We start from the raw sequence: 24,843 nt of genomic DNA on the forward strand, positions 1-24,843 counted from the left end.
ATCTAGTCCAACCCCCTGCCAAAGCAGGGTCACCTAGAGTTTTGCATGCTCGGTCAGTCTATATGTGCTCATGTATATTGTTTATTTATGAAATCTGCAGTGTGTTGGTTGTCTGTGGATCTTGAGTTTTTTTGGTAATGGAAATTGAGCTAAAGGATACTAATGAAATTATTTTTTTTTTTTTTTTTTTTTTAGCCTTACATGGTTCCCTTCCTAAAGTTTTTCTTAGAGTGACAAGATTAATTTATTGACTTGCTCTGTAGTGGCTTAAACATACTTCTTTCCTTTTTACTTTGTCTTTCTCACAGTGCGCTATTGCTCCCCCTCATGGATGTACAATCAAGAAGTAACATTATCTGTGAGTTAAAATGAAAAACATGTTTACAGAGCTTAAACCTTCCATGACTACTCTATAAGAGATATAATTTGAAGAACAACCAAAAAGAAGCTGATACAGCATGTTTTTAAAGAAAAATCGGTGTCTTCTCTTGAAACTTATGATTTGGACAATCAACAGTGCACAGGGTTCTTCTTCCAAACCTAGCTCAGATACTCCATAGTCTTATTCCTTATAGTTTATTTAAAAATAACCCACCCCCCCCATATTGGAAACATTAACACAATTTGTGAATTGAGAGTAAGACATTTCAAAATGAAAAATTCAAAAGCAGTAGCAGTACATGTTTATAATGGAAATATGACGGACATATTCTGCTACCTGCTGCCAAACCAAGGATCTGGTTCAGCTGGTGAACAAACAGAGGTGAGAGGAGCTGACATTCATGGTAGTCTGTGGAGAAGGTACACTATGGAGCAGCAAGAAGAATGTATAAAAAGTATTTTGTTTAGTTATACACTTATTTACTCAAACATTCATTAAGTTAATCAGAGATTAACAATATTTTTGCTTTGTTTCTTCTATTGAAAATTGCTGTTATAACCTAAAGATTATTACCTGTTACAACCTAAAGAGTGTTATAACTTCAGATGACTGAGCTGACCTGCACTGTGGCAGACTGCAATGGCTGAGGCTGCGTAGTGCTCGTATGATGAGAAGATGCTCTCATTGACTGTGGCTCATAGCATTACAGAGTCACGTTGCTGAAGGTTTCTCTCAGCCCTGAATCTATGACACAAAGATCCTGTTTGTAGTTTTCTAATTGCAACCAGTGGAAAACAAGAGTAATGTTAGTTTTTATGACTTGTTGCTTAGCAGCGCTGATCAACAAAAGTACAACCTTGTCTTTTCCTGTAACCTTGGTGAACCCAGGCTTGGACAAAGCTCACCACGTAAAAGACAAGGATTTGTGAAGTCGTGCAAAACTGTTGCTCGGTGTCTGTTAGCAACATCTGAGGGAAACTGTCTCTTCTTGACCCTTTCATTACCTTTGCCCTTTAGTCTTCTTTCTCTCTCTCAACAAGTCTTAGAAGAAAACAGACACCATCTTAGGAAGGTGTGGAGGATGGGAAGTTTAGAGGCAAGCCAACTGTGCTAAGATGTATCCTGCCACTTACAGGGAAAAGGAGCTGAGCTGGTTCCCAGGCTGTGATGTCAGGCCCTGCTCTCATGGCAAGAGAAGCACACTTCAGGATTATTCATATTTAGAGAAGCTTTCTCAGTATTTTGGAGTAGGCAAAATAAACATAGAGGAAAGGGAAATGGCAGTGCTAAGAATTTCCTGTTTTACATCTTTTAGGGATTTCACAAACTGAACTAGAAGGGATATTGAATATGTTTGAAAATTACTAGGGGTCTGCACTGGTAGAGAATGCTACCCCCCTTTTTAAAAAATAACGCTGATCAAATCTGGTAAAGCCTGTAAAATAAGTGCAGAGAGTAAGTTGCTTGTTTCACCTTATGTCTAAAAAGTAAATTGTTAGTCTACCTGGACAAAGGATCTTTAGTAACATCACAAACTGCAACAATGTGCCTCGTGATGTCAGAAGCTTAGACTAGTAGCTTTTACTGTTACTTGTATGCTTGTCTTTTAGTTCTAGATCTAAGTAAGAACCAGCTAAGTATTTGTATGCTTTTTATGCCAAAAATGTGATGCTCCTGAGACGTCTGTAAATGTGTGGACATTATGTGGAAAATAATGCCTTGTTTGTTAGTCTGCTGGTTTTCTCCTTTCCTTCTTCTCACTTCCACTACTGACTTCTCCCTTCTATCTGCACTTCAGGATTCATTGATAGCTGTAAACAGCAGTACAGGTCAACATATTAAAAGGTCAGCATGTGTTTCACAAGCCTGTTATGCTTTGGTGTCCCTTCTCTTCTGAAGTTCAAGGAGAAACTGCTGTTCAGCTGTGTCAGTCTCACAAAGTACATGAAGAGGACTAATATTGCTGTAATTGCACAATTGAGATCAGATACTCATTCCAGAAAAGGCAGCCACACATGAAACTGGTTTCTGTCCAGTCTGTCATGTCAAAAGCATGGCAAGTGTATGGTATCTGGCAGAGGTAAATCAAGTATAATAAACAGCAAACTCGAATGTGAGTTACCTTGCAAATATTGCTATTATTTATTTTTAAATTGCACAAATCTTAACAATGTGATCTACTTGGGAATCCTGACTGCTATCTGAGACTAAGAGGAATGGCTTTGCGTGCATGCCCTAGCTTGCTGAACAGAGCAAATATTGTTCACCAAACAGGATTATTTTTTTTTTTTTTAGCTGTGAATACAATTTGTCTGTCTGCAATGAACAACTGCTGATATTTTATCTCTGCAGAATTCAAAACAAGTAGCTGAAGTCATGTGCTTAACTTCTGATTTGAGGAGAAGGAGGGAGCTGAGGTAAAAATCAATAAACTTTTAAAAACAGTTTCAGTAAAAGCAAAAAATGTTTTTGTTGTTTATAAGTGGTATGATTTAGAGTACCTGACCGGTTCTTTCTGTGTGCAACAGCAATAGAACCTGAGTAGATTTGAAAAGTAATGTTCCAAACTTTAGATAATTAAAAATTTGTTGTCCTTCACCTTTACTTCTAGCTATCCATGAGAATATGGTGTTCTCTTCTAAGCAGAGAATGAATGGTCTTCACTGTGAGACTCATCAGTGATGTCATTTCCACAGCTGTATCAACCACGCAGACCATGTCCCCTGTGAGCACTAGCAGAACTAAAAACCACAGAATGTTATATTTCTGTACCAAGATTAATCAGTTATTCTGAATTATGATGTGTTGAATAGGGAAGTCCCAGGTTCATGTCCTGTGGGATGCACATGGCCTTCAGTTTAGCTGCAGACACTGCTCCACAACTGCATTCCCACCACACACAGTTCCTTGTGTGCACATACTTATATTAACAGTGCTACGATGGCTCCATGCACTGACATCAGGAAAGGACAGCATTTGAGCACGTGCCTGAGTGTCATTGAATAGGGCTCCTAGGATACCCTCCACCTGAGTTTTGTCCCGTTAGGTGAGTCCATTTTCCATTTTTGGGTTAGTAAATGTCATATGCAATGAGACAGGACATTTCAGAGGGAAGATGGAATAATTAAAATAATCTGTTGGTCCACTGTGGACTCATTCATCTTACAAATTGCTCTGGAGACATGCACAGATTCTGTAAATGAATCTAGTCTGGGTAGCTCTCATCTAACACTTTGAGCATGTATCCCTTACTGAGCATCTAATGTACAAGGACATTTCTGTGGGACAGTTTGGATGGTTTTGGTTTCATAAGGTTTTATTGGTTATTGCTTGAGATTAAGGCTAGACTAAGTGGATTCTCAGGTTAGTGTGCCATTTTCTTATGCAGGTTGCATCACAAAAGCATTAAGAAGCTAAAATAGAGATTTAAATACTGGACAAATTGGATAGAATTAAGGCTACTCCTGTGCTTTAGTTTCTAAATCTAAAAGATAGTTTTTTCTTCTGTGCCTAATCTAGAATGTTTATAGTAGACTTGAGTTACTTGCAAACTAAGAAATTGCAAGAGAGAGAAACAAATAGCTACGAATGACAATGGTACATCTTTTTATTCTGAAAATTATTCCCCAGCCAACTTCTCACTAACTTCATTTTCTAGACGATTTTGGATGAAACATTGGCAGCCATTCACAGAGCAACGATTGATTGGGAAGTTTTCTTTCGGCGACAGTGCTGGAAGTGAATGTGACCGGGAACCTGGCGGCAAGTTTGGCGGAGCTGCAGCCCCGGCCTCTGGCTGGCAGTACCCGAGGAGCTCCCTTAGATGGTGCTGTGTAGCAGTGCTCAGCCCCTGGCGCTCCCTGCAGCGGCCCAGGGGGTAGGTACCTCCTCCTTGGGGTCAAACTTACCTCTGGGGTGGGTTTGCCCCAAAGGAGGGTATGCTGTAAGAAACGTGTGAAAGGCCTCCTTAGCAACTGCCTCATTTCTTAACCCACTGATCTTGGGCTGCGGATGAAATGTAAACTTTTTTTTTCATGGAGTTGTTGGGTAAAAGAAAATGAATTGCAAAATGTTACATGAACAATCTGTAGAAGCGAAAGGGACCAACAGGGACTGTGTATTCACATCAGGGTGTTTCACACAAATCAAAAGTTTTCTGCCTAGGAGAGGAAACGCCCCCCTCTGTTTCCTGAAGTGTTATACCCAACCACTTGCCAAGTACTGCACATTCCTTCCCTCTGTTTTCTGTATATCCCTGGATCCGTAGCCCGGGTAAAAAATTTCACTATAGTTCAATCTGGAGAACGTGGATAAACTGTCTCTGGGCACTGTTAATTAAGATCAGTAAATGCAATCTGTCAGTAGACTTACTAAATATTTAATTCAAACATGGATTTCAATAACTGCTATAATGTAATTCTTATAAAACTTGAATTATGTCATCCTTAAACATCTGTGTCAAATATATTGCTGTCTAACTGTCTGTAAAAGAAGGTGTTCTTAAATAATAACCAAAGAGTTTTTGAGGGCAGTTGCGGATCATCGTGATGGAAGAACAGTGTTCACCCTGGGAAGTTCCTCACATAAATATGGGTGTGATGTTGTGTCTTTCAGGTTAAATCTTCCACACTGTGAAACTCATTTTATTTCTGAAGAACTGGAGATGCAGAATTTCAGAATTTGTGTTGTGCTGTCAATTACAAAGGAATTGTAATGGAATTTCAATGGATGGTTCTCAAGCCATGAAGTAAGTTTTGTTTGGAAGCTCTTGGTGAAATTATGAAAGGGAGTTGTTAGCTCTCAAGTATTGTATCAGAATCTAGTCTTTTCTTTTGTAGGGAGACAGGAGAGAAGTGAGATGTTGAAAATAAATGAATCTCTGTCCCTTGGAAAAGAGTTAGGTTTGTTTTTTTTTTCTAAGTTGGGAGTATAGCCTTCATATAATTTATTGTGTGTTTATGTACATTCCTGTAATTTGTAAATGGATCAGATTATTTCCCACCTTTTACTACAATTCAAGGGGGTTAAGCCTGGGAATATTCAGCCAAAGCAAATTAAATAATTCATGTTTTCAGAATGACTTCATTTAGTCATGACTTTTATTTATTTAGAGAGAGTGAGAGAGAAAGAGCTGGTGTTATTACAGTCTCTGCTCTATTTTTTTAATCTCTGTAACTTCCTATAACCCAACTATTTTTTTTGACCTTTGAAATGTACCAGACTGCATAAACTGGGTATCCGCTGGGCGTTCTGCTTGTCCCAGTAATTTTCATCCTATGGTCTCTGCATTCTGTTATTTTAGGTGTATCCTTTGCCATTATGTGAGTTGTTCACATTACTCCGAATTCTGCTGGCATGTAGGTGGGAACAAGTACTGAGCTTTTCTTTCTTGTGCGTTGAGAAACTCTGTGGCTGAAATCAGTGACAAGTTAAAAGTTACTGGATGGACACCTGTAGCTTAAAGCTAGTGGGTATAAGTTCTCACTTGTGAAAAGGGAATCTTGTAGCTCTGCTGAGGATGCTCTTCCAGCTGCAACTGAATTTCTGCTGTGTTAAAATCCTTAAGCAGCTACAACAATTTATCACACGGATTTGGCGTTTTGCATCCTCAGAGCTTTGCTCAAATATTTAACAGAATAAAGCACCCCACTGAGCTGAGTGGTAAGCAAGTGTCACTGCAACTTCATAGAAAAAGAAACAGCCCCTGAGAGGTTAAAGCAACCTTCCCTCATCATGCAGCAAGTCAATGGGGGAGCTGGAATTACAGCTTGTGAGGTTCCTGGCTCGTGCTACACTACAATGCTGTGGAGAAAGGTCATTTCCCAAAATAGTACAGAAGGTTTGCGTTTCTTATTGATAATAGGGCAACAAAGGGCTCTAGATGTATTAATAGGTTGCTGTGTGATGTCCTTAATAACACATAATTGGCAACCTTGCAAAATTGGCTACATCACATTTTTCTGGGGCAGTATCTCTTCCACAGTTAGTTTTGTCTTCTGTGCTCTTGATAGATATTTTGGTTTTGGCTCTTCTACCACAACTTTGTTTAAAGTAAATAGGGACATTTGGGAAGTAGGCATAAATAGTCTCTCCATTAACAGTCAGGTTGAGCTGCATATTCAGCTTGCCTTTCAGATCAGTGCTGCTCCTCTGCTGCCATCAGGATGTGCCTGTGGGCATGTGGGCTGAAGCCAGGGCACTTTTCTTTTTGCTTTGAAGCCATTGAGCAGATCTCTGTCTGCCTGGGGAGAATAAAGAGGATTTTGGTAGCAACGTTTTCCTGTGTTCTGTAAGATGGATACCTGGGCAGCCTAGGAGGTGAGGTGCAAGAATGGGAGCCCACAGAGGTGCCAGAGTTTGTGATGGTCTTTAGGCATCCAGGGAGAAAGACAAATCACATCCCCACCCAGTGGGACCTGAGAGCATGCTGAATACTTGTGAAGGGATTTTCACTGGGATTTGGTCCCAGCCATTCCTCAAATGTCCCCGAGGCTGGGGTATCTGGTAGCTATTGCTGTATCTTGCAGATTATTTTTTTTTCTATCTGCCTTTTATAAAATGCTGTTGATCCCCTTTGAACTTACTGGCTTCAGCAGCGTACTCACTGAAGGTTTCTGTTTCTTGTTTTTCCTCAAAGTGAATTGTTTGAACTGCTAGGTTACTTTGCAAAGTCAAAAATAGTCACTGAGTAGTAAGTATGAAGCTTGAGTTTATTTTTTTACTGAGCACCTAAGTCTATGCATCTGCAAGTGAAAGAAGAACAAAATGGTATTTTCTCTCAGCCAAGTCTGAAAAATTGCAGTGAATAATGGTGAGAAAAACAACATTTCCAAAACAAATAGTTACAAAATCAGTTTACTTAACCCTGTTTTGGTTTCTGTTGGATGAGGTGTTTCTAAACAGGCATTCACCAGGGGAAAAAAAAAAGTGGAAAAAAAAATGTGTAAGGAGAGTTAAGAAACCAGAGCCTAAATAGCACACAGAAGTGGCAAGGGTACTGTTCTCTCATCTTTGTATCTGCAGATATATGTGTGTGAATTAACAAAGCAATAGGAGCTTTGTGCTGCATTTGCTTGTTGGTTGAAGTAATTGGATCTATTGTCGTGGGCACTGGGAATGCCAGCTTGGCTTTTGCAATCACTGACTTGTGAACGTGACCTTCTGGAGGTCAAAACACTGGAGAGCTGGATCTGCTTAATTCTCAGAGGGACCAGCCATAATAGTTATTGCTTTAAAAAAACAAGGTAGATGTTCCCTGCCTCTGTCTAGTTTGTTGTTCGTATTGAATTGTGATGTGCTAGGTTTTTTTAATTAATTAATCTCTAACTATTTTCAAGTGGATTACAATTTTTTTTACTTTTTTTTTTTTTTCAACCACAATTGAGTTTTCACAACTGAAGTTGGTTAAATAATCAGAGATTGAACTGTAAATATTAGTTGGTGGTTTTGGGTGATGTTTTAGTACTTGATCAGGCATCTTGTTTTCATTCTTCCTGGTGATCAAGTTAGCCAGACATTGTTAAACAGTCCCACATAGGAAAAACTGTACTTCCAGTGAGAAGAAAAAAATAATTCTCTTGTGATTTATGATAAATGATTTATGATAAATGATTTATGGTAAATGCTGATGGCTACATAATTTCAGCATGGAGTACATCTGTCTGCCTTCCCTACCAGCGAAATCCAGAGAGACCTGATTTAAACATCCTACAAAAAAGAGACAAATGATCTGTGTATAGTCTCTCAGTTCATGCTCCTTGTCTCGCTGTTGGGGCAGCACGGAGCTTGAGTCCTTGTGGCAGAAAGGGAGGTTTCAGGGTCTGTGCGGTGTGTTTTCTGGTGTTGAATGGCTTGGTGTTTCCTCCTGGTATGAATCCTGTCCAAGAACTAGGAGAGTTGCTGTCAGTCCTCAACTTTCATCCTACAAACCTGTCAAAACATATAGTCTCTTAACACCAAGCATGACATGAAACAAACCCATCGATTTTGTGATTTATCACCAGATATACTGGACTTACAGCAAAGCAGTCATGGCATTGGTGATTAGATTGCTTCCCATAAGGTTCTTGGATGGTTCAGAGGAGGATAGTTGTCCTTCCTCAGAACTTCTTTATCTCTCCCTAAAAAAGCACCAAGATATACCTACCATGTTGCCCCTATCAAAGATTCAATTGGAGCTGATTTCAATGCTTGTTGGGTTTTTTAAGTCACGGTGAATGGCCTTCTTGCACCACATTGCTACTTAAAAATGCTCATGTCACCAGCTGAAGTCTGCATCTTGCCATAGGGCTGTCTGGCATCTGTGGGTGGGCTCACTCTGTCTAGGTGGTAGTGATTTTCTGGCATTAGGAGAGTTGAGGCCTCCTTAAAACTGGGCTCGTATTTACAACAGATTTGAGTATCTTTATGTCTTGCTAGAGAGCCTTATTTTTTCTCTGCTGCTCTATGGCTTGGTCAGGGCAAGCAGCACACTGTATATCTGCCTCTGCTTGTTTGGAATTGATGTGGTGCACGGTGTTGTACTTAGATTTATCACCAGGGTAAAAGGAACAACCACTTCTTACCATCTTTTTTTTTTTTTTTTTCCACTCCTCAGTATGTGCTGCTCTCTGTTCCTTCAGAAGTGTATTGGACTAACCAGAACCTGGGAAATGGTGAGAAGAGTCCTAAATTAGTTGCTTCATTTTCTCATAGGTTCTGCATTTCTGGCTTGTTTTCGACCAGGGCTTTTTCACTTTTTTGTGACAGGCAAGAGTGATTGAAGTTATAAAATGTTTTGCAGCTGAAGAAAAGAAGATGCAGGCCTGGCAAAATCAAGATTCCCAGCTGTTGTGTAAGTAACTAGGAGTGAAAATTTTTTCAAGAAGCCTTTTTATGGTCATGTACTTCGAGGCAGGAAACCCGGGTTCTGTAGCCCCCAAAAGGTTCAGATCCATTTGGATCATTCCCCCTCTGCCTCATTTTTCCTTTCTACCTCTTATTTACATGGTGTGGCCTTGCTAAAACTATCAATCCCTCACATTTTCCTTCTGCTCATATTTTAAGATTCTTCTGAAGGTGTATTTCTGCAATCTTTCTGGCAGTGAATTGCACTGTGTATTGTTCCTGGTTTCTTTATTTCTGTTCATAGATGGAAAGCTGCTAGAGCCAGTGTGAAATTCATGCTGCATTGAGGAAAATCCCATTTTTGCAAAGCTCTCCTCTTTAATTGCCTTCCACACAGTATCTTTGCATCACTGTCTTCTGACTCATTTGGCAAAGGCTGACAGACCTCTCTCTAGCCCGAGGGGGCAGGTTGCAATCCTGGCAGTAAGAGGCACCTGACAGATGCTGCCCTCTTCTCCAGTGTTAGATGTGATAAGGGAAAATGCATTTTCCAGTTGGAATTAGAAAAGGATCTGTACTGGTCCCTCACCTAAAATCTGGACTGTTTCTCTTGAAAAGATGCTGAACTTCTATCATGCATCTGAGTAGCTGATGTCACAGTATGAAGTCTTTATTTATAGATGTATATTAAAAAAATCAATCTTCCTTTACAAATTGTCAAATTTTATTTCCCAAAAGCTGAAGAATCTGCAGTCCATTAACTCCAGACTTAGTGAGTTAGTCTGGGTCTCTAGAAAGAGCACTTTTTGTTCAAAAAGACATTTGTTTTAATTTGGCTGTCTGCAGTTTCTTCCTGAAACAAAAAACAAACAAACAAAAAACTTCTATTATAGTGCTTTTTGGCTTTTTGTAGGTTTTTTGTTTGTTTGTTTTTTAAAAAAGAAAGGTCACTGCACTGTGGTATTTAGTGTGTTTGCATTATTTCATACTTTTAGTAAAAGAAATCCAGTATGAACCAGTGGCAGCACAGACAGTGAGGATGCATTATTACTTAAATAAAGTGTTCATCTTCTAATGTTATTTGTGCAAGAAAAAAGGTAGATCACTGGAAGCAGGTGCCCTGAGCAGCTGGTATGGGTGTCTGCTGTTCACCTTCCCAGGACGTGGGTTTGAATTACACTGTGCTGTTTGATCATAAACAGGAAAAAAGAACCATATTTTGCAGTGGAAGTACCTCGAGTTTAAGTTCCATGCCTTATAAATTAAGAACAACCAGTTGTTTTGCTTCAGGGCCAGTCTGTGAACCATGGTGGATGTATTCCCTATTTCCTAGTTGGGCTGCATTAATCTATTTTCTGACACATCTCATCTCCAAAATAACCTGCAGGCTCTGTCAGGGCACAGCCATATTGAGCCTGCTGGTGAGAAAGTGCTGGTTTTGGCTCCGCCTACAGCTCTTTGTTTAGAGCCTGAAAATCCTGCCTCTCCATTCCTGGAGTGTTTCATTGCCAATCTCAGGTGTTACCACCTGAGTCTCAGGTTCTCCCTTTGATGACCTGAAGACTGGATGGGGTCTGGCACATGCTTGATTGTCTGTTAATAAGAGAAACTGCTTATTATCAAGAACACATACTGCTGTGAGCAAACAGCTGATGTGTGGACAGGCTGCTGTCCTCTCTTGGGCTGTCCATGCCCAGTGTCCCAGCTTGCTGGAGTTGAAAAGGGGGAGACTTGCCTCTAGTTTTGAAGCACTTGGCAGCTACATCTGGTCTAGGCCTGTGGGTAGGAGATTCCTCTGTGTTCTCCCACCTTCCTGAGAGATTTTCAAATACCTTTGAATAGGTGGGAGAGGATCTTTCCTTGAAGAAAGCTTTCTTCTTTTTTTGTTGGCTGTCATTTTTATTGCCAGGAAGGAAAGGGGAAACAAGGCTACCATCAGAATTTAAGTTAAATGCTTCTTTGGGATGGTTTAAGATTTTAGATTTCACCTGACTGGTGATATTAATTGCATTATTGACTGTTGCAGGTGCTTTTTCCTTTTATGCTAACACGAAAGAAATCTTCAGAAAGTCTCCTTATATTACTGGGCCTGTGATGACAAGATTTGAGTGAATTATCCTGCATCTACAGTAAGACCACTAATTGATTTGAGTTTGTTATGACACTGCAGCTTGTTACAACAAGTGAGCCACCCTCTGCAAGAAAAGAGCAAGAGGAGGCAACCTCAGTGAGTACTGTTGGGGTGGAAGTTCTCTGGCTTTCAGTGTTTGCACAGTAAATTCAATGTCAACATATGTACAGACAGCAAATCTCTGGAGACTGAGAGGTAAATAGCCTTTCTTTTTGAGGTTTCTGGGAAGAGCTGCAGAGCTAAGGGATTTCTCTGAGTTTTTGGCCTGTCATGAATTGGCAGATGACTGAGGACGAGGTAGTCCCTGGTCATTTGGCAGTGCCAAGAGTGAGCTTTGAATCATGCAAGCTTTGGGCAGCTTGGGAACATTCACACTAGAGACTTCAGAGTCCTGGCCACTCTCTGGCTGCCAGTGATAGTTTGGTGATCTACTTTATTTTTATTTGGTCGTTAAAAGTTGGATGTCTCCATTCCTCTGTTAGTCTAGCCCAGGAAGCTAAGAAAGTCCCCATGATAAACAAATTTTCTGAACTATACAAAACACCATCCCATCCATTTTGGTTTGGCTCCTTAAACCTGGAGAATTCTTGAAGTCTCTACCACCAAATAAGAGTCTGAGTCTTGATAAGCTGTTGATTAGGTCACAAAAGACTAATGACAGCACTCATGTGACTTGTGCTGCCAATGGCAAATGTAAAAGTTGAGGAACTGGCTATTACAGTGACAGAATAAAAAATCCTGATGGAAAATGTCCAGTTTCTAAAGAATGCTCAGGAATACCTCTCTCTGAATTTGAGAACCAGATCCAAAGGCTCAGAACATGGTCAGTAGTGCCCATTGTCAGGAACCACAATTCTGCTCCACAGGAAATTCCTGCGTCTTTTAAAACTTGCCTGACACCAAAACATTCCCCCGGAAGAAACTTCTGAGCAGTTCAGATTTCTGGGTATTTTTTCTTTTTTTAAATTCTTTCTTCTGAGAGTGTTGATCAGTAGCATTTACCCTAAATGCAGGGTACTGGCAGGAATTCAGGAATGACTGGGCTGATCTAGAAGGGTCAACTCTTTTACCACATGTGGCAAGTGAACCTGGAGCTGAAAGAGCTTTTCAAGTCAGTGTAGGGGCCACGAAGGTAGTAGGGAAGGTAACAGCCATGAGGACAAGTACAAAGTGGCCTCTGCTGGTGGCTGGAGCAAACAGAGTGGGACTGTCCCCACAGGAGCACAAGCACCTGCAGCAGGCAGCCATACATGGGTTGGGGAAGGCTATTTGGGAACTAATTTTGCAGTGCAAGTAGTGAGGGGGGATTTCGGTGTATCAGTGCAGCAAAGTTCTGTGTTACATGGTGGGATTACGTGGAACAACGTGGTGCTGGAGATAAGAGTAGGTTTAAAGAAGACCAGGTTCAGTGACAAGAGGTCAGTCGTGCCTCTGTAAGAGAAGTACTTGTGTCTTGGACATTCCTGTTAGGAATGCATCAAATAGGATTTCCTATGGCAGCACCAAAGGACCTTAGTTAATTAAACAGAGTTTAGAAGAAAGCACGAGTGGGTTCTTTGTTTTTCCAGCTTGTTCTTGTTACACCAGTTGAGCTGGGTGAGGAGGCTGGCAATGCCATGCAGAGGAGGGTCCTTCCAGGTGCAGAAGCTGCCACAGCTGCCACGTGGCTCTGGAGCAGCTGGAGCTCAGCACCCAGGCAGTGCTGTTCCCACGGGCTGAGACTTGCAGCCCTTCGCCTGGGTGGGTGCAGTAGTGCAGGGGGTGCTGCTGCAGCCGGGTTACAGGAGGTACCCAGGAGAGCTTTAGGTGGTAGGTACACACTGCAGATGCGTGTAAGACCTTTTGTGCTACACATGCATTGTTTTCCTGTTAAAATTGGATGTGAATTTTATTTTATTATGCAGTTATTAGCTTTAATAGACTAGCCACAGGAAAGTAACAATGTGTTTACAGCAAAATTCATTTATCCATAAAATGTGATGTCCCAAATTTTGGGATGTTACTAAGTGCACCTTTAATTACATTTTCCTGGTTTGAATGGATGGAGGACTGTTCTTCCTGGCTCTGTCTAGCTTTGAGAAATCTGTCATTTTAAATAAGAATGAAACTTGACTGGTGAAAATGCAATCTTATCACAGTGTCACCAAATAACTGGATCTTATTTATTTTTAATTGAAATGTCAGCTTACAAGATACAGTGCATATTTTAAAATCACAATAGCATTATATTTAGATCTTTTCATTAAGTTCTAGGTATGCGCTCCCATTAAAAATAGGTAGGTATGTATAAACACATGAAGTCTTAATTCTTGCTTACTAAATATTCAGAATGCAAATGGGCATCACTCTGGTAACACCTGTGAATAGAGCTATTCTTGTAAGTTTTTAAAGTGTCACTGACATGAGTGACAGCCACCCATGTATGCAGAGTATTTCAGAAAGACACTGGTGGAGAGAGCTCTACTGTGACTATTTATCTTTACTTATATTCCCATGCCATTTAATTCCCCTCCCCCTCAATTTCAGGAAAAAAAAAAGATACTGATTTTAATGCTAAAACAACTATCTCTTCTAACTGGAAAGGAATTGTATGGCTGTGAGCTGGAAAGTCTAGATACCAGAAGAGTTAGTACAAGAAGTACAAGACATTTATAGTTTATCATAATTTATTTTGCTGGTTCTGGTAAGAAATTACTTATTAAGTGACCTGCACAGTTTTAGGGAAGTTAGTCCTACAAGGAAGCCAAATGACTTTTTGTTTTCTCCTCAAGCACCAGTTGCTTTCAGTGCCCCCACAAACCCTGTGTGCAGGGTGCTGCACAGCCAGAGAGGTGCCGGGGTGTGAAAGTGCCTGTGGCTGCCGGGAGGGTGGTCACCTGCTCCAGCCCTCAGCTCTGGGACTTTGGCACATCAGACAGCCTTGGACATTGTAGTCCTGCTGTTCAGGCAGAGAGGAGCAGAACAAGCCTTTCCTGAGCAGGGGCTAGACCAAGCTCATGTAGTTACTGGTGTAAAAAATGCTTCAGGAGGCAGTGAGAGCAAGCTGGGGAAAACGTGCTCCTGTTCCTCCACACAGTTGTGCATAAAGAGGTTCTGAAGTCCTACTCAACTATGCGTGAGCACGTTAGCGGCTGCTTTGACCCTCCCAACTGGCTTCCTGTTCAATTCTTCAGTCTAGTGTGCGAATGAACATTCCAGTCGTAAATAACAGGGAAAGAACCAAGGAAGTATTTGATTGTTTTTTGACCAGCCAGAGAGTGAGGCCTGTTTTTTTTTGGTTACATTAGGTTGTGCTGCAAACATTGGCATAAAGGTCCAGGGGCTCAGCGACAGGGAGCATTTTTCTGTCATTTATTTAAACAGGCACCTTCCCAAAAGAGTAGCAACTCAAAAACTTGCAGTTCTATTGAAATGCTGTCTGAGAAGTGCTATGAAAGATAGGAAAGATGCTATCTATGGGATAGAAAGCAGAGGCTGAAAAGTAAAGCAGAGCACAACTATATGCAAGCAACAGAGGATACTACAGGAACTGAGTCCTTTTTAATTAACTATACCCTAAAATGGAAAACCTGTTGTTTCTGTGTTGGTGGGTTTTTTCAGTTCTGCCATATGTTGCATTTTAATCACGGTTGAGGGGGAGGGAAGCGGAACAATTAACAAAACAAAACAAAACCACCTCCTCTCATGGAACTCCCTTCCCCCTATCTTTGAGTAGGGAACTAGGCCACAGAGGCTTCACAAGCCTGCCAAGAAGTGCCAGAGTATCACTTGGTGTGCTTCTGCTGCACAGTCATTGGGTGGGCTTTTTTTGGTTTGTTTTTGTGGGTTTTTTTTAGATTTAATAAAACATTTCTACTTGGTGTACCCCCTGCCCCCAGCTATTGCTCAGCTCCAGCTCTAAATTATTTTTCTCTTTTTTTTTTTTTTTTTTTATTTTTATTTTTTCTTTTTTTTTAATTGTGGGTACTTAGGAGTCATACGTAAATATAGCCACTGGGGGTTGGCCTAAGGCAGCTGTTGTGCACATGTGGAAGCACAACAGCTGCATTTCTGATGTGGTGCCTGGTATCTAGTAATTGGATGGGTTCCTAGCATACAGAGCGTTATGTTCCCAAGAGCTACACAGGCAGCCCACAAGCCAAGGAAAATCCTGCTCTTTGGTTTAGGTGTAACCTGTTAACTCAGCCCAGATGTGCCAGGACAGGTGTGATGGCTGAGCCATCCTGCCTGGCTCGATGCCAGCAGTGCCATCCGTGCTCCCTGCAACCTCCCCCTGGGATTTTTTTAGGTCACGGTTTTAAAAAGCAGGTAGGGGATTTGTTTGGGTGAGTTGCCTTGGAGACACTCAGCTTTCAGGAGACACTGGATTCAGGGCACTGAACTCACCCACCCCGTCCCTTTTCCAGGGGCGACTGCTGGTCACTCAGGTCTCAACTGCCCCATGTCCAAGGTTAACTGTCCCTTCTGGAATTTTTAGATGCTTCACTGGTAGTTTCTAAAACTTTGATGCAAAACACAGTGCCTTTCCCCTAGCAGACTGAGTGCCTTTGCGATGAGCTGACACACCACTTGCTGCAGCTCCACAGACATGGAGTGGTTGGCAGCCCTCCGAGCAGGACTGATTGTGCTGGTGTTTTATTATCTCTCAGAAAATACGTAGCAGGGAAGAGGCTGTGCAGGCTCCTGCACGGGCTGCCTGAGCTCTGACCCCTCGGGCAAGAGGCTAGATTGCTTTTACAGCCAGTACTTAACCTTGCTGCTGAGACTTGTCAACAAGGAGGCCAATTAGCAGCAGATATGATGGTGGATGATACAACACAGATGTCTGTTAGGAGCACCACTGATACATTTTTAACACAACATGTATTTTAAACCATGGCTCAGCATAAATGATGCCATCCCCTGCAAAACAATCCCTCTCTACAATCAAGTGTTAAAAGAATTTTTTTATTATTCCACCTCCCCCAGTGCCTCTCTCTTAAACCTTGTTCTGCTGGGTTTATCATGACTATGGCAAGGGTAGGATTATAATCTACTTGAAAAAAATGTCCACTTTTAATTTTTTTTTTAAACATATATAGCATATTAAACTATACACAGAGGCAGAATGAAAACAGGGCAGGTCTTGCTGTCGTGAGAGGGTCAATGCACAAACTGAGATGTTTTCTATCACCATGCATATATATTATCATATACTCATCAAGGTTGGAAAAAACCTTCAAGGTCAAGTCCAACCATCCACTAAACCATCTCCTGAAACACCACGTTCATCTGTCTTTTGAACAGTCTAACATGCCCTCCCCCCACCCCGCAAGTTATGTCTCCAGTGAAGGAGACTCCACAACCTCTCTGGGCAGCCTGTTCCAGTGCTCTGTCACCCTCACAGTGAAAAAGTTTTTCCTTATGTTTATGTGGAACCTCCTATTCTGCAGCTTGCACCTGTTGCCCCTTTTTCTATCATTGGCTATCACTGAGAAGAGCCTGGCTTAATTCTCCCTGACACTCAGCCTTTGCATATTTGTAAACATCAATGACAGCTGTGTGCCCATTCCTCCACCAACCAAGCTGCTCTTTGGCTCACTCCTTGCACCTTCTGTGCTTGTTTTAACAGAACATTTGAACCTACATCTTCAACCATTTTCTCAATTAAATGATTTTTCTAAATTAAATAATTTACAACAGATCTGTAACAATTTACAGAAGCTGAGGTTTGTTTAAAACCATCAAGATATAAGCAGGGCTTTGTAGATCAATCTCTGAAATACCTTCAAAATTATACTGGAGAGTTTGCGTGATCATCTTTTAATCGCCAGGTTAACTATTTATGTCTAGCACAAAAAACCCCCAACCCTCACACAGAGTATCACTTTGTATTTATTTTAAATTACAGGTATAGTGTAAAAGGAGGAAAAAAAACAACCCACCTCTTCTTGAAGATGACCTACCATCCTGATGTCAAAGCTAGAGATGCCTTCCTTTCTTCTAACTAGTCACCAGCAACAGGAGCAGTGGGTTTAACACACATGCTGGCAACAGCACCATGGCCTCTAAGAAGGTACAGATGGAAGCTTTTAAAATTAGTATTCACACTTATAACTGTAAGAATATTTCAGATCATAAGACCTTAATACTAACTGGCCTATCTGAGGGCAAATGGAAAGCCATGAGTATTTTAATTAATTTTTATTTTTTTTTATTAGTGTTTAAATACTCTTAACTTCCTTTTAGGAAGTTCAGTATCTTTTCTTGTTCAGTGGAGCCAGTAATATCTTTGCTTCTTGGAAATCTGTCTGGTCATGGGATTTCCTTCTTTAGCCTCCTCTCTACGTTTTAATTGTTTCATTAATCTTTGGTGACAAAAAAAAAGAGTAGCTTTTTCTGAAACACTGACAAAATGTATACATGATATTTTTATAACTAAAAAAATCTGGTGTCACTAGAATATTTTAATGCACAAAGTTCCTCTACTCACTGTGTAGCTCCTCTTTAAGGAAAGAGTTCTGATGATGCCACTGGGCTGCTCCCAAGCAAGGCCAGGTTGACGAAACACCTGCTTATGGGTCTGGTGTTTGCAGGGCAGGGCTGGAGAGCTCCATCGTCCTCACCACTCCACACACACCTTGAAGAGGCATCATCCCCCTTGCAGAGTTGACCTGGCAGGTTGGTACAAGTACAGAGCCACAGGGAGCTGTTCTGTAGCCATCCTAGGAGTACCTGCTGTATTCTTCATCAGCAGTAATAACCAGAGCTTTCCTTCTCAATTTCAACCATTCATAACATGTTATCTTTTTTCTTTGTATCTGCCTGTCTTGTAGGAGGGTCCTTTCCCCCTCCTTCCAAATGAAGCCTAAATCCATTTAAGGTGAAAAAAAGAGAGGAAGAAAAACCCAAAAGAAACAAGAATATAGCCAACCTTTTTAATTAGAGTATATTGTACTTCCAAACTGGATACACTAGAAATTGGCAATGCAACATAAGATGCAAAAGAATATACCAGTTACTGTCAAAATGACCCTGTACAGCCTTATAATGCAAAAAGCTTTATACAATACAAATTTTTATTAATGTACAGAAACGTTGACAGAATGATATTTGAACAGAATACAAGTAAAAAAAAAAAAAAAGACAGAAGAAAGAAAAAAATGCTGAGAACTTCAAATGAATTACCAAATGGAAAAACACACTAGCTTTCCTTAAAGAATGCATAGTGAAAACCAGTATGAAATTACCTTTATGGTGGGGGGAATTTATCAGAACTGTTGGTCATTAGTTGGTAGGGGGAACCTCTGGAGAACATTCCTTTGTTTAGCCTTGAACTGCAAACCACTTATTTTAATACGCATGAGCTCTGATAAATACTGTATTTTTTTTTCTTAAAAAAATAAAAACCTCCTAACACACTTTCCTTACAGAGAGAACTTCTATAACTTGCCAGAAAGAATTAATGTATCCTTTCCAAAGTGCTAAACAAATTTCCCAGGTACATTAAGCACTACTATGTCAGATACTAGTACAGTGGTACATTGTCAAACACATGACATTTGCATGCTGACAGCTCATTCTTGGAAGTTCCAGCCCTATTTAATCTGCTGTTTGGTTTCATTTGGTGTCCTACTTCTTCCTCCTAGACAGATGTACTTTACCTGCCAGTTTAAAACATAAACTTTTTGATTTGGAAGTGTTTGCTCTTCTATGGTGGTATGCATTGGGTGTATTTTAAAGAACTGGTATAGTTTCTGGATGCTGATTGCATATTTCATGCTGCTGAGATACTAAATTTTTTTATGCTTTGCGTATTTATTAATACAGCATTTTCTGTTTTGTTTGTACTCATGTGGGGGGGAGGGTTACCAGGGGTTCTGATGGAGTATAGCATGGCAAGCAGGGTCCTGAGTTAGGTAGGGTATTTAGAAAGGGTCATACATGCTTTGGAACAGATGGCTTTTCTGCTTAGACAGAACTACCACATGCTCATTAGAACCAAAACGGTCTGCTGGAATGTAAACACAATGGTGGGACTTCTCTGTCCTTTAATGAATAATTTCAAATGATAACTTGCTACTATTTTGGGTATTTCCCCCTTGTAAATAGCTTCCAGTATGTCAACAGGAGTGCACAGATTAGGATGTCCTCCTTGAGCAGGAAGAGTTTGGTCATGACAGTGGAGAATATTTGGTCATGACAGTGGAGAATATTTGGCCATGTCAGTGCAAAAGAAAGGAAGGAATCTTGCAAATAAGTTAAATGATGCCAGTGTTGCATTAAGAAAAAAATATTTCTACACAAGCTTCATTTAAGAACTAATGGAGTTATGTTTCTAGTTGTGCATATGTTTGAGAGCCTGTGTAGACCAGAGATGCCTTCCTGAACTGGGGCATTGCTTCAGTGCTGTCGCCTACAGGAGGGTTGGCTGCAACTGGCCTGTCGGATCCCCCCCATCCTACAGGAATCTGCAGGAGTTCCTTCAGGACAGCGTGAGGGTGAGTGGATAGCACATTAGATGTGACTCAGGGCACCTCCTGTACTGGCTTGGCCAAAGGAGAGAGGGGACTCTGACAAAAGCTAATTCATAGATTTCTAAATGGTGAAAGACAGCAAGATCCAAATCCATGAGACACCATGGGAAACAACAGTCTAATAAGAGAGCATTTCTTTAAGTCCCAATAACATTTTGAAATGTTTCATGTTTTATACTTCCAATCGTAATGCAGAGTATTTTAATCCTAATTTTTCTTCCTGGATCCTCAATTGTCTAAGAAACACAAATCAATTAACAGTTGGTTAGCTCCTCTTAAATTAAGATCACTCTTGGCATTTTGAGCTTCACAAGGGTTATACAACCAATCTGCATTTGCTTCTTCCTGCAATAAAGTGCTACATGTAACATGTCATTTTAATGACCACAAGTGGGAGTGTTAAATAAGCTTAAAGTTAGCGTCCTAGCAGGGTACACTCTATCTGCCATTAACAAAAAGGAACACAGTATTACTAATAACATGGAGTGTGGTGATAGGACTGTAGAATTTGCAAGAACAATTGAAATACTGAGGGTATAAAAGAGAACTGTGTGGTTCAAACAGCATCTTTTTATAGCTTAATATTTCAAAGAAGCTACTGGTACCTTTTCAAACAAACAGTCTTCTTACCTTCAGCCCACAAATATTTTTTTCTTTTTTGTTTTTTGCAAGTGAGAAACAAACTAGTGCAAGACTAAAGCACTGTGCAAAACTGCCTTTTTTTTTTTAGTCTGAGTAGTTATACCCAGAATTTAACCATACCTTTTTTTTTTTTTTAAATCCCCTTGCTGGATTTTTTTTTTCCACCATAGAATTCTAGTTATTGTTCCTGCAAACTAAAAGGTAACCACTGCATAATACAGTATATATATATATATATATATATTTATATGCCCTTTTAAAACAAAAGATGTATACTATGGCCCAGGTGCAGGTGTTTTGTTACACTTGTGTAACAGTTAAGAATTGGGCCTGTTGTGTGGGGGTGCAGACTGCACACACTGCACGTGTGCGTGTGTACATACACGTGGTTTTTCATACTCTCATCCTTCAGTGCTGAAAGCAACTTTATCCTCATCCGTTCTATCCCAAATCCACAAACCCTGACAACTGAGTACAAGGCATCAAACAGCTAAAGGAGGCTGCAAACAGCACTGAACTAATACACCAACCCACCCTGAACCAAGCGTTACTCCTCCCGCAGCTCTGCAGCGCGGGGGGAGACGGAGGGAAGGGAGGCAGCAAGTGTGTGGAAAAGGAAAAAGAATAATATTTAAATAAGCCAATACAAGGGATGTGCAAAAGCAATGTCATGGTGTGCTACAGGCAGACTCTCTTTCACACACCCGAACGCACACAAAGCCCCAAAATAAAATGCATCAATATGCAACCTTACAAGTGCTGATTGCCATTAAGGACACTCTTTTTTTTTTTTTTTTTCCTTTTTTTTTCCTTTTTTTTTTTTCCAGCTTAACAAGACAAAATAGTATCTTAGATAAGAATACTGGGAACATGCCTCTGAAGGTAGAAGTATGCAGTAGGTCACCTCTTGAAGATTTAATAAAGCAGCTTTCAAGTCAATGCAATAAGTATACACATAGAGCCGGTTTCTAAACCTTACTAATGATATAGTACAAGTGTTTGTTACCTCTCGGGGCTACGTTTTGCAGCAATGCACACCTGCTGGGTTTGCTGGGGTATTATTTTTGGTACAGAATGTAACTGCCCTCAGACAGTTTCTGCCCTTTCTGTCAGTCCAAGGTAGGCAAGGAAGGAGTGTTTAGGTGAAGAGGCACCTCCCGGTGCGGTCTGAGGTCTGGGTGGATGGAATGTGAGATCGTAGTGGTTTTTGGGGAAGAACATTGTTAAAGGAATAAGGTGGGCAAACTCTGAGTTCCAGTACTTATCAAAGCACAGGGAAGTGCCGTTGGTGGCCAAGGCTTTCACTGCCAAGTTTGCCTCTGCCCCGCTGCCCTGTGCAGCTGACAGAGCCACTGTTTGCAGAGCCTGGGAGGCAGACATAACTGAGAGGGGTGACAGGAGGTTTCTGGAGCTGTTCACTGGTAGGAGTGGACTGGCTTCCTTGGAGGCTGAATACTGGCCCTTCTTCTCCTCTTCAGAGCAGTCCCCGTTCTGGTGCTTCTTCACGTGGCGGCTGAAGACAAAAGGGTGGGTAGTCTTGAACAGGCACTCGTCGCAGCTGAAAGTCTGGCGTGGAGCATGCTTCAGTTTCTTGTGCAAGTTGAGATTGTCTTTGCGTTTGCAGCTGTAGCTGCACTGGTCACAGTGAAAAGGGCGCTCGCCGGTGTGGACACGCACGTGCTCAATCAGCTTGTTGGCAGTCTTGGACAGGTAGCCACACTGGTCACACTTGTAATGGTTGCCAAGGCGGTGCTCTCGGATGTGCATCTCCAGCTCCAGCTGGTTTGCTTTCACTGTCTGGCAGATCCGACACTTGTACTCCATCTTGTAGTGAGTCTTCAGGTGGCACTCCATGGCTGCAGGGCGGTTCGTGGAGTAGATGCAGAACGGGCACCTGGCAGCACAGCAAGGAAAGGCAGGGACAGAGAAAAGAGAAGTCACTCAGCTTGAAGGCCTGCATTCCTGGTTTATCCCTGTCACTCAACCCCTTCTCTGACCTACTAAAGAGGAGAAAAAGGCACTTGATGCTCCCTGTAAAGCCTCTTTTGAATACTTGACACCTTGACACATCTCTGCTTAGAGGAGGTTTAGCCATTTAATGGCAGTAGAGCTCACACATTCCCAGGAAAACTCCCAGGTTCGCTCTGAAGGAGCATCACTTTAATCTTCTGGCTTACCTTGATGGGGAAGATTCAGCAAAGCAGGCCGGGTAGTGCAGAATAGGTGACTGATTCACAGGTACTTTGTGTAACGACATTCCTAGTGTTTGCACGAAGTCACTTTGGCCATTTTTTTCCATTAAGAAGTGGTTTAAAGTGAGTGTTTACAGATGAGTATGAAAGCAGCTGTTTAAGTAAAGATGGAATAAACTTGTAATACCACATGTACAGCAAAACCTTTGGAAATTCCTTTTATGTGACCTTGAACAATAATTTTGCTGGGTATCCTGCTAGGAGCAGCTGAAAGCCAGTTTGTTAGGATGATCTGTAGGGATTCCAATTTCTGGGAGATGATCTAGCTGTGCTCAAAGGGTGTGTGTTTGGCAGTGTTTGCCTACAGCTGCCTCTGCCACGGCAGGAATTGTGCCTGTATGGGAACAGGATGTGGGCTCTGCTTACTCACAGCAGCAAGCGTCCGGACCGGGGTGGACGTGGCAAAGGGCCTCACCCCTGGTTCCTGGACCAGGAAGGGCTGAGAAGGCTGGAGGAGGGAATCTCAAAAGCTCGGAAGGGGAAGTTGGTGAGGACAGCTACCTGCCAGGGAGCTCTGCTGTGTTACACTAATCAGGCTCATCAGGCTCCCTTCCACATCTCACTGGTGAGCTGAAAGGTCGAGATACAAAGATACAACTAAGACACCTGGCTCTGGTCTTACAGACATCTCCATCTGCTCCTGACCAGCATTCACTGTTTGGCAGGTCTGCCAATTGCATTTGAGCATTTCAGGTCATTCCTAAGCAGAGATCCTCTCTCTCCATGTGTGTTTTCCCTTGCTACGAGTGGTTGCACATAAAGATTTAATATTAATCTACCTTCTAACTGAGGGACTTTTTAACCCAGTGAGCAACACAGGAGAGCAAACGGATACTAAAACATCTGGACACTTCCTGATGCCCATCAAGTACTCTGATCCAGAGGCAGCCTGACACTGAGGCTGCTGACATGATTGGCTCTCTTGCAACAGAGGACTCAGCTGTCTATGCACACATACCTCTCCCGGACTGGGTGCTCTCTGGATCAGAATCTCAGATTTTGACCTGGAGCTGGAGGAATCATGAGTTTTTTCTCTTCCCCCACAGCAAGCAGGAGACAGAAAAATATAATTTACTTAGATCTCTTCAGGCTCTTCTGGATGCCTTTTTTTTTTAAAAAAAAAACAAACAACAACAAAAAACAGAGCTTTTTCTTAGGTGCAGCTTTCAAGGTACCTAATTATTACTTGAGTTGGGTAGGAATAACTTATGCAGACTGAGAGAAGCCCATTCTGTCAGGAAGGTCTGAGTCATAGGTCATGGTTTTTCCTTGGTAAATAGAACAGATTATGTGCAGCTTAAACCCAAATTGCATTAGGCAACTGGTCTGCACATCCAAAACAGACATCCTGTCATTCTGGCATACTGTTTCTCAGTCTGGTCTTCTTCCCAGATTCAGTCATCACATCTCAAGTGACCACTGATCCCAGTTCATGGAACTACTGAGCTGGAGACCAGACGCTGCCTGGCAAACAGAACCAGTTTTCAAACACTGCTGTGCAAACTGATACTGCTGCTCGTGGTAACTTCAAACGTGATGTGCCCATCACGTGACAGCTGCCATGGACTGAAAACATCAGCTTGCTTAGCCAGAGCAGCAGAAGCAGGGAGTCCTGTGCTGAATCTAGCTGTGACTCAGAGTGGTTCCAGCCTCTTTTCCTGCAGCTGCTGGAACACAGACCAGGGATGTAGATCTTGCATAACATCACACTGCCTGCCCACAGAGAGCAAACATATGGCCCTTGCAGCCACTCCTTCCCTCAGGGGTCCAACTTGGACATAAGGGCACACTCATTCTCTAGAAACATTGCTCTGCACCAACAGACCTTAAAGGACACCACCTTAGTGAACAACAAAGGGCTTTTTTCTTAAAACTCTATTACTTGTTATGTATTAATTTATACAATAGTGATCATTCTGGGGCATGCAAACCAAAGCAGAAAGCATCAAAGTTATTAATTCATGGGGAGGACTAGCTCTGCATTTGAGTCCACAAAGGTAGTCGACAAACCTTTAAGGTTATAATTTCATACCTAGTTGCAGAGACTGTACAGGATTTCGTTTGTTTGAGCCAGGTGCAGAATAGAGCCTGTGC

The 24,843-nt window shown here is 41.6% G+C and overlaps 1 protein-coding gene across 1 annotated transcript in view; it reads right to left on the bottom strand.

Annotated features, from left to right (window-relative positions):
• Positions 1-21,366: 21,366 nt before the first annotated feature.
• Positions 21,367-24,843, bottom strand: part of ZNF827 (zinc finger protein 827) — an 80,887-nt gene continuing 77,410 nt past the window's right edge. Inside the window, exon 15 of the mRNA XM_010009000.1 lies at positions 21,367-22,391. Within this exon, the coding sequence (XP_010007302.1) occupies positions 21,584-22,391 (808 nt within the window). The 3' untranslated portion in view covers positions 21,367-21,583. The remainder of the gene's footprint in view (positions 22,392-24,843) is intronic.

Source organism: Chaetura pelagica, unplaced genomic scaffold (genome assembly GCF_000747805.2).
Source record: "Chaetura pelagica isolate M959 unplaced genomic scaffold, ChaPel_1.0 scaffold221, whole genome shotgun sequence".
Classification (NCBI taxonomy): Eukaryota; Metazoa; Chordata; class Aves; order Apodiformes; family Apodidae; genus Chaetura; species Chaetura pelagica.